At 36.5% G+C, this 11,192-nt stretch overlaps 1 protein-coding gene across 1 annotated transcript in view; it reads right to left on the reverse strand.

The window, feature by feature from the left end:
• The window catches only part of SLC26A7 (solute carrier family 26 member 7), a 150,838-nt gene that overhangs the window by 50,161 nt on the left and 89,485 nt on the right, over positions 1-11,192 (reverse strand). The window contains exons 5-7 of the mRNA XM_012559924.2: positions 6,839-6,991; positions 3,215-3,297; positions 533-680 (exon numbers count right to left, since the gene is read on the reverse strand). Coding sequence (XP_012415378.1) covers positions 533-680; positions 3,215-3,297; positions 6,839-6,991 — 384 coding nt within the window. The remainder of the gene's footprint in view (positions 1-532; positions 681-3,214; positions 3,298-6,838; positions 6,992-11,192) is intronic.

The raw sequence follows: 11,192 nt of genomic DNA on the forward strand, positions 1-11,192 counted from the left end.
AACCAATGTCATAAAACAATATGTGTACTGACTGTTTAATGAGAAACTATTTGTTCTGTAAACCTTCATCTAAAGTACAATAAAAAAATTTCAAAAAAAAAAAGAAATATAACTAATATAATCTGTATCATTTGGTATTCGAAGACTACATCCTTGCTTCTTTTAGTTTTTTATTAAGAGTAATGCTTACTTATTTGTACTTTGAAATCCGTAATTTTTAAAGTTAGCATGTAATTACAGATTTTTTTTAGAATATGATTCTCTTCTAAAAACAAACCAAAGAGAATATCAAGCATGCCTCTCAAAAAAAAAAAAAAAAAAAAGAAATAGTATATTGTTAACCAACCCATGAAGGTCAGATTTTCTGCTTTTGATAAATAATTTAGAGATTTTTGTTTTATTTGGTATTCTACTTATTATTTTTATACACTTAGGAAGGTTATAGTTTTCATAAATCCAACGCCTTCAGGATCCAGGAGTACACACAACAATGATACAACCGGAATGGAGAAGGTTTGAGGGCATACTCCACCTGGTTGTCATCAACTGAATATTTGAATTTTTTGGCAGATCCTTGAGCAAGAGCCAGCGAGGCCACATAGCCTACAAGTGCCACTCCAAAAGCTTCAGTGATTACGGCTGAGAGGATGTTCATGGGGGGAGCTCTAGGTGGAGGAATTCTGTGGAAAGAAAGACCATATTGAAGTCATCAACCTTCATGTAATTTCTATAACAGCTTGCAATGAATTCAACTGTGGTAATGACTCTGAAGTTTACATAGAATAAGTGAAATACCCATGAGAAAAACCAAGCAGTCATGCCCTTAGAAGCCCTTTGTTTTCAACATTATTTAGCAGAAAAGCAAAATCGTAAGGAATACCACAGCGACAGCTCCAAGCATCTTAAATGGCATTCATGTTCAGGTAATTCAGGTTACACCACAGAAACCCTGACTCAGCAAAAAATTTCCTGATTCTGTATCAGAACAAAGGCAAATCTGGAGCATTTCCTTTATTTGAACCTTGCCAAATATTTATTTGTCTGGTCTTAGAGACTATACTTTCCCCCTTAAACACTACAGTGCTGTATGCAAACACTAGTTTATTGTGAGCAATAATTTATGAGTTAATCCTTAAATTTACCATTGAGTTCATAATCTTAAATATGTTTTTAACTCCACTCTTTCACCGTACACTTAGCTATGCATTAAGTATGTTAGGAAACATATTTATAAAGTCTCCATCTGTCCTCTGTAGCAAAATATGGAACCACAGTTAGCAGTCTCACAGTTTCAAGGAACGGTTTAAAATATTTCCTTCAAATAATATGCATTGTCTTATTGTCTTGTGAAAACAATTTGAGCCGAAGTATCATCATTTATTTATCCCTAACACTGCTTTTGGAGATTTATCAAAGAAATAAATTCCTCAGGGGCAAAGTAGAAAAAAGGAGGAAGAGAATTCATTTTTATTTCATACCTAGTATATGCCCTACAAGTAGAATGCTAGGCTTTTTCACCTTAGCTATTTCATTTAATTTTCCCAACAACCCTCCCAGACTGACTAACATCAAACCCACTGTAGGAAGGAGAAAAATTCTGAGAAAAATTAGGAGACACATCTAAAGTCACAAAGTAAATGGCAGAGCTGGGAATCAATCTAGTTCCATCTCTTTTCATAATTCCTTAAGAGGCTGGGTCTGGAAAAAACAAAAACAAAACCCACTGCCATACAGTCAATTCTGACTCATAGCCACCATGTAGGACAGAGGAGAACTGCCCATAGGGTTTGCAAGGCTATAAATTTTCACAGAAGCAGGTTGCCACATCTTTCTCCCGCGGAACGGCTGGTAGTTTCAATCTTTCGGTTAGCAGCCGAGTGCTTAACCACTGCACCGCTAGGGCTCCTCAGGATCTGGAAAGTTCCCTCAAAACAAAGGAGAATTAGAAAGAACGGAGGAAAGGCATACACATTTTTTACCCACTTACTAAAATTTATCCCCAAGACAAATTGATTTTACCATGTCATTCTCTAAGATACATGCAGTATAAAACTGCCCATCTCAAAATATAAAAATTTTGTTTCATGAAAATTGAGTTTGCCTAATTATTAATACCAATGAACTGATGTAGAAACATTTCAAAGGTGGAAAAGCAGAGAAGCCTTTGAAAATTCAAGTTGATTCAGATAATCACCAGTAGCCTGTATCTACATAGGATAGATAAAGACAGAGGGTTTCAAAAATACATATCTTTTTAAATCTCTGAGGATTTTTCTACTGTTCCTCCATTTTAATGTAATTAGAAACTAAACTTTGAGACTGAAGGATAAAAATTTAGAAGACCCAGCATTTGTAACTTTGCCCCACTTTCATAAATATTGTCTTATATACATCCTATTAAAAGAGAATAAGACACTGTTCCTTTCCTAAATTGCCTCATTTTCTTTCAGGTTATATTTGGAACCACCCTGTTAAGGTGAACACCTCTGCCTCTGTTAAATTTCCTCTTAGTGTCCACATGTTCTCTTTTCTTTTCTACTTCCACCCTCTTTCTCAGCATTATACTCTACCCAGGCCTATGGGTTTGCTATTTCAGATGACACTTGCCTACCTTTACGATGTTTCACGCAAAGTAAAAAGAGTCATAAGAACATGTGGGATGACAGGGAATAGGGCAGACTAAATCTCTGGCATGACTCTAATTTGCAAATACAATTCCCTCCATTTTTTTCAAATACTATCTTTGTAAACAATTTCCAAATTTTTTACAGAACAGTTATCAGCTTCCTTAGTAATAGGTGAACAGTGTAGGAATTTACTCTTTCTCTATACCTGTAGTTCTTTATTTCATTTTAAAATAGAAAGTAGTTAGAAATTTGCCCTATACCCAAACCCTCAAACCTACTGCCATCAAGTCGATTCCAAATCATAGTGACCCTATAGGACAGAGTAGAACTGCCCCAGAGGGTTTTGAAGGCTGTAAATTTTTACGGAAGCAGACTGCCACATCTTTCTCCCGAAGAGGAGCTGGTGGGTTCGAACCGTCGACCTCTTTTTTTTTTTTGGCTAGCAGCCGGATGCTTTAACCGCTGCACCACCAGGTCTTCTTGTCCCATACAAGGCCTTTGAAAAAATGAAATCCATACCCAACCCAACCCAGTCCCTTTCTCCATCAAAAATGAACAAACAAACAAGAAAAGATAGATTACATTACCCTTTTGGAATATGACCAACTATTGCTAATCCATACGTGTGTTCCATATTGGTACAATAACAAGCAAATGAGGCAGCAACAATCTATGTGGTTCCATTTAAAAAAAGAAAAAGAAAATTATATTACTGGCTTTATAAACACCTTAAAACCATGTTTAAAAGTAAACATTGTTATGCTTCCCGTGATTGTCAAGAGTAATACAGCAGTTCCACAGATTTTAAAAACTTAGTTTTTTTTTTAAATCTAAAAAATTCTCCGAGTTTTGAGAGTACTTAATTCAGTCTCAAAAATTAAATGCATCTCATAATATGAACTTCTTAATATACTACCCTGTGTCAACCCAATTATGTCTAATATTGAAGTAAAGCAAAACACAGAACATAGGTGTGGTCTGTGAGTAGACATCACATGTGTCTCTCATGATATGAAGGGACGATTTGTAAGACAGCACATTTTCTTCTTCATGACAGCAATTCTCAAGGGTTTGAGACATTGCACAAATATTCCTAATTATCAATGATGATCTACAATCTCCTTGAATATTTTTGAATTTTGAGCTTTTATTATTTCCTGAAGTAAAACATACAAGATGATACACTGTTGTGCTCAATGCTTTTAATATTGCCATCATGGAATCTCAAGGCACCCTGTACTTCTGTTCTGGAGAGATGGTAGGTAAGGTGTTTTCTGCCTGCACCACAATCATCTTTAAAATGGATATCAGAGCCCACTTGAGCCTTTGTTGTACAAGCCATGCCACCCTAATGTTTTCAAGCTATTTTTAGATTCTCCTTTCATTCTTCTTACAATTTTAATAGGTACTGAAAATTTCACAAGGCTAAGACTTCAGTTTGGAACTCTGTGTATATTACACCTTTCTTGTGAAACAAGACACACCAATTAACCAATTAGAGTATAAATTTATCACTCAAATAGCCAGAAAAAAAGTACAACAAAATCACACTAGCAAAATAAGGAATATCTAACAATCGATGTCCAATAATATCAATTAGCGGAGTTCTTTTTTTTCTATGTGCGTATTTCTGTTCTCAATGATGATACTTACCTGAACTTACAAAGATTTTTAAAAATCAAATTGGCTCAAAAAGAAGAACAGCCTTGAGGATTAAAAAGAAGAAAAAGAAATGCAACTGTACACGTTGTACTCTTGAACTTTACAAATATTACGATACACTAGTAGTATTTTCTAAAGACAGCAGTAGCTAAAGATGCAAGCCATTAGGTTTGAATGGGAAGTATTAGCATATTCACAAATACAAATTCCTAAGTCAATAAATAATTTGTAATGAAATATTTAGGCCAGGTCAGAAAATATTGTAAACTATAAAAGAAAATATACCATAGCCCCAAGATACTGGATCCTTAGTGAAAATGCAAGAGTGCATGATGTTCAATATTCATAGCTAATATGAAAATTAAGTAACCCAAGTCACTGACTTAGTATCTCAGGCAGTTTCTTACCTCCTCACTGTACTTCATTAACATAATTAAACTTCTTTTATCAGTCTAGCCATCAGTTCCTCTTCAATATTATTTCGTTATTATAAGTGTATACAAGGATGGCATCTGGGTAAGGGGATCCTGCCCCGAGTGGATCCAATGCTTCAGAGAGTCCCAGTCTGGCCTACCTCCAACTGTATGCCTTCCCATAATATGGGAGCTTTGTGAGGGCAGGGAAATGTGCCCAAATTAAACCTATATCCCTCTTTATGGACCACCCTATGTGTACTCAAGGATCTGTAATTCTCTGCCCAAATGGCCCCAATCCTGCTTGCAGGTCACTTCTCCAAGTCTATCCTTCTGGAGTGGCCCAAGGGGAGGTCAAGGGACAGTGGTGGTGGTGGTCATGAGGTAGAGATGTGCCTAGAGCTTAGACATGGGGCAGGGGTATCCACACCTGTACATATGAATCCCCTTGTGGGTGGACAGACCTGGAGTGGAAGGAGAAGGGAAGGGACCAGAGGTTGTCTCTCCCTATGTTGCCATGTTCTGGCAGAACTCCAAAGAATAGGAGAATACTCTATTCCAAACTGGCCTTCAAGGTCATCACTAAGGCATATTAGTCAAGGCAGGAAAACAGAGCCTGTGTCATTTAACATTTTGATCTATAATTTTTAACTATGCAGGTCTACATTGGTACTTTTGCCTTGGACTTTGCAAGGGGTAGGACTGTACAGATTATATTCTTTTTTATTATAGGGAGAATTTTTACTAATATTGCAGGGAATAAACAACTATTTTATTACTAGCTCAGGGGCCTTCTTCCCTAAGATTATTTTTTATTTTTTGGTGGTGTCATGAAACTATGTAATGAAGCTTCTCAAGATATAATAAGCATTTCTTAATATCTATAGATCATAAAGCCCTGGTGGCTCAGTGATTAAGTGCATAGCTGCTAACTAAAAACTCAGCAGTTCAAATCTACCAGCTGCTCCTTGGAAACCGTATGGAGCAGTCCTACTCTGTCCTGTAGGGTTGCTATGAGTCAGAATCGACTCAATGGCAACAGGGTTTTACAGGTCATTGGAATAAGATGGTAAGTTTTAAAGTTGTTGCTTTAAAATTAATAATCATAGCATCCTATACTTTAATGGCTTATTTGAAATACACACATACATACACATCACATAGATGACACATGTTACATGTATTATAGCAAACAATCAAGAGTATAGAATTATACATGGCTTAGATATGGGGAGAGGTCATCCATTTCTTAGTGTTACAGAAATTAGTCATATCCTTCAGTGATATTTTCTAATGTGCTAGCATAAATCTATATAAACCTACACCATTTCAACTATCTGAAGGGATATTACAATATAGAAATTTATTTAGACACCACTTGACATATACATGTCTAACGGAAAAGACGATTAAAAAACTAAAGCCAATTCATGATAAGTTAGTAGACTGTGATTGTGTTAAGATTTCATTTTCAACTTAATGATTGGTTTAGTTGGGAGTTCCCTTACCAGCTCTTAAAATTTCAAGAGCATATATATTTTTTAATACACTAAGCCTTAAGAGCAAAGTATGATTTATTGCTTTGCCAGGTTCAACAACAACAACAATAAAAATTTGGAGAATCAGCCCTGGCTAATGAAAACTATGAATATCCTTTCCATATAAGTAGAATTAGATCAGTAACAAAAGTGTCAACAAATCTGCCAATCATAAATGGATATTTGTCTATTGATAATATTTCTAGGTATATATTACGGATGTGCCACATCAACAGGATGTGATAGAGCCTTTTATTGTTTTCTGGAAGATCATGGCAGAGATCATTTGAGTCTCATCCATAGAAATGTCTCCTTATTTAATATCTTAAGCTATATGCTCTCTTATTTATGTGAGAAATTGCAATCATATGAGAAATGCTGTATAAATTGAAAACATGTGTGCCTCCTTTTTTTAATTATTGACTCAAAATGTTTCCTGTTCTTCCATTAATGTATAGCCACGCAAATTAGCCTTACTTTAATGAGAGACAGGAGTAGGTATGAGTTACCGTAGACAATACAGTGAGCATTCGCACATTACCCCAACAACTGGCAAACATTGTATTGCAGAATGTCTAAATGTTGATTTCATACTTACCAAAACTAAATCGACAGGAAGAACAACTTTAATTTTCCTTTTAAACTGTTCATTCAGCTCCTTAACAAGAACAAGCACCACGATGCTCAGCGAGGATAAGAGCAGCGCTTCCAGTCGGACAGACTTGATGTTTTCAAAGACATATGCATAAATCTACAGGGATGAGGGAAAATACAAATACAATTCAGGGTCATCCACAATATAGCAACACTGAAGTCTGACCCCAAATAAACTCAGCGATGGTTTACAAAAAGATTTTAATGACTGCAGGAAAGGAGGTCAGTGGTGATGAAGAGCGTATCTACATAATTCAGTTGCATGTACAAAATTGCTTTGCCCTTGATTTTCGCATCAAACTCAGGGTTTGCACCTTCCTACACAAAGACAATACCAGAGAGACTGACTTCTATGGCTTCTTCCCAGACACTTCAATGGGCAGAGATGAGATAACTCATTAGTTCCGTAACTAGTTACATGCACAGTCATCATTAAGAGCAGGAAAGAAACTATAGGCACCCCCACCACTCTTCCTCAAATGCTGTTGTTGTTGTTAGCTGCCATCCCATGATGATCCCATGCACAAAGGAAAGAAATGCTGCCAGGTTCTGCACCGTCTCCGTAATCACTTATAGATAGGACCATTGTGATCCATAGAGTTTTCACTGGCTGATTTTTTGGAAGGAGATTTCCAGGCCTTCCTTCCTAGTTTGTCTTGGTCTAGAAGCTCCGCTGAAACCTGTTCAGCGTCATAGAAACATGCAAACTTCCACTGACAAATGGGTGATGGTTGTACATGGGGTACATTGGCCAGAATTGAATCTGGGTCTTCCACATGGAAGGTGAAAATTCTACCACCGAACCACCTAAACAAATATACAAATAAACCATACCCAGAGGAGTTAAGAGCGGATATTTGACTGACATCATATATGTGACTTAATGTAAAATATTACTATGTCGCCAGTCATTCAGTATTTATTTATAAGTTTATTGCCACATACTTTATGCCAAGCACTAGGCTAGATCTATAACAATGGATGATATAGATACAGCCCCAGCATGTATGGATGGCGGTTACAGTCTAATGGAGGAATTGCTAAGTAAAGCAATAGATGAGTGCAATACGGTGCTACGGATGTGGAAGGGGCACCGGAAGTATAAGTGTCTTAGAGGTGGTAGTGGTCAGGAAAGGCCTCCCCCAAAAAAGGATAAATGGAAATTAGCCAGGCTATGGATGGAGGGGAGGGGAGGGAAATGGGCTGGGATAAAACGTTTGCCTAGAGAGGATACCTGTAAAACTTAGAGCATGGATTGTGATGGGAGGTGTGTATGATTTAAAGTAAAATATGGTCAAGAAATCTGTAGAATTATGTATCTTGAAAAATAAACAAGCCTATTTGAATGTATACCCACATCAAAGAATTTGCTTGAAACTCGGAAGAAGGTTGTTGTTATTGCTAGTTGCCATCAAGTTGATTTGAACTCATGGCAACCCATGTATGCAAAGTACAACTGCTCAATAGGGTATTCAAGGAAACCCTGGTGGCATAAGGGTTAAGTGCTACGACTGCTAACCGAAAGGTCAGCAGTTCAAATCCACCAGGCGCTCCTTGGAAACTCTATGGGGCAGTCCTACTCTGTCCTATAGGGTCACTATGAGTCAGAATTGACTCGACAGCAATGAGTTTGGTTATTTTATAGGGTGTTCAAGAACATGACATTTCAGAAGCAGATCGTCAGGCCTGTCTTCCAAGGAACCTCTGGGTAGGTTCAAACTGCCAACCATTCGCCCAGTAGTCAAGCACTTAAACATGTGTGCCACCCAGAGACTCCACGGGAAGAAGATACAGTATCAGACAGTCAATCTTGGTAACTGGGGATAATCTGCCTTGGCAGAAAAGAAGGATAAATATATGAGTAATATCAAAGAAAAAGAATAAAATTCAAGACTTTTCTAAAACTAAAGCCTATATTTATTCAACTGAGTGCCAATAACATTTAGGATCCTGTTGATAATTATATAAACATCTGATCTATCATTAAAAAGATAGGATAAGACTTTAAAGAACCCTAAATTAAATGCTGTACTAGGGTGACTAGTGTATCCTCAAAATGCATGTCTACCCCGCACCTAGAATATGAACAAATTTGGAAATAGGCTCTTTGCAGATGTACTTAGTTAAAATGAGGTCATATTGGATTAGGGTGGATCCTAATCCAATGCTTGGTGTCTTTATAAGAAGGCCATGTAGACACACACACACACACAGGAGAAGGCCAAGTGAAGATGCAGGCAGAGACTGGAGTTATGGTGCCACAATCCAAGAAATGGCAAAGATTACTGGCAACTACCAGAAACCAGAATACAACACAGCACAGTTTCTCCCCGCAAAGCCTTCAGAGGGAGCATGGCCCTGCCAATATCTTGATTTTAGACTTCTAGCCTCCAGAAATGTGAGAGAATAAATTTCTGCTGTTTTAAGCCACCCAATTTGTGGTAATTTGTTACGGCAGCCCTAGGCAACTAATACAAGTGCTAAAGGGGAAAATAATAACTAGCCTAAATTCATTCCTATCTATACATGAATATTTGATATAAAGAAATCCAATTAAAATTTTGTTTTGGGGAAAATTAATACAATGATTCTGAAAGTCATAAAGAATATTAAATGTATAAGAATAACTAAGATAATTTTGAAAGATAATAATAATGATTGGTTTATACTACCAAACATAAACATATATATATATATAAACACACATGCATATATATACAGACAGTCTTCGGGTTACAAATATCCAACTTCCATACAACCCATAGTTAGGAACCAACACCAATAAAGCCTATTATATCAAAAATCCAAGGTACATACAATGGTTCATAATAACAAATGAGTGCTACTTTACAATACACATCGAAACATTATTATTATTACTGTATTATTATGTTAAAGATGTTTTAGTGTATCTGGAAGTGGTTCTTTAATGTTTTTATGCATGGAAATGTATACTATATACTAGACTAACATTTGACTAACAGATGTTAAATATGAACCATACCTAACTGCTCTGCCTTACATACAAATTCATCTTAAAGGCAGATTTAGGAATGGAACTCATTTATAATCTAGGGACTGCCAGTATATTTATCCAAACCTATTGCCATCGAGTCGATCTCGACTCATAGCAACCCTATAGGTCAGAGTAGAACTGCTCAGTAGGGTTTCCAAGGAGCAGTTGGTGTATTCAACCTGCCAACCTTTTGGCTAGCAGCTCACGTAGCTCTTAACCACTGCACCACCAGGGCTCCTGTATGTGTATATGTATAGTGATATCAATTGAAACACTATGACACTAACCAAAAACCAAACCCAAACCCATAGCTGTCGAGTCAATTCCAACTCATAGCAACCCTATAGTACAAAATATACAAGAAAAAATAGAAAATATAAGAAAGCCAAAAACATACAGCAGCTGCATTATAGAAAAGATTATTCAATATACAATGTTTGGACAAATATTAAGCAAAATAAAATAAATTCTAGGTTAAAAAAAAAGAGTTAAATGTAAACACTGAAGTCATAAAAATGTAGACATTAATAAGAAATAGAAAACAGAAGTATACAATTAACAACAACAAAAAAAAATGAAAGGCCAACAAACACAGGAACAAAGACCTCAATCACAGCGGTAACCAAAGAAATGTAAATTAAGACAATTAGAAACCATTTTTTCTTTCTTCACATTATTAATTATTTTTAAATGATAATACTCATTGAAATTTGGGGGAAGAAATGGTAACTCTTCTACACCGCCCATGTATTCATCTGTATCTGAGCAAATAATCCAAGAAGCTGGACTATATGAAGAATTCAGCATCTGGATTGGAGGAAGACTCATTAACAACTTGAGATATGCAGATGACACAACCTTGCTTGCTGAAAGTGAAGAGGACTTGAAGCACTTACTGATGATCAAAGACTACAGCCTTCAGTATGGATTACATCTTCACATAAAGAAAACAAAAATCCTCACAACTGGAACAATAAGCAACACCATGATAAATGGAGAAAAGACTAAAGTTGTCAAGATTTACTTGGATCCACAATCAACACCCATGGAAGCAGCAGTCAAGAAATCAAGTGATGCATTGCCTTGGGCAAATCTGCTGCAAAAGACCTCTTTAAGGTGTTGAAAAGCAAAGATGTCACCTTGAAGACTACGGTGCACCTGACCCAAGCCATGGTGTTTTCAATCGCCTCATATGTGCGTGAAAGCTGGACTATGAATAAGGAAGACAGAAGAAGAATTGATGCCTTTGAACTATGGTGCTGGCGAAGAATATTGAATATAC

This window comes from Trichechus manatus, unplaced genomic scaffold (genome assembly GCF_000243295.1).
Source record: "Trichechus manatus latirostris isolate Lorelei unplaced genomic scaffold, TriManLat1.0 scaffold00009, whole genome shotgun sequence".
In the NCBI taxonomy this organism is placed as follows: Eukaryota; Metazoa; Chordata; class Mammalia; order Sirenia; family Trichechidae; genus Trichechus; species Trichechus manatus.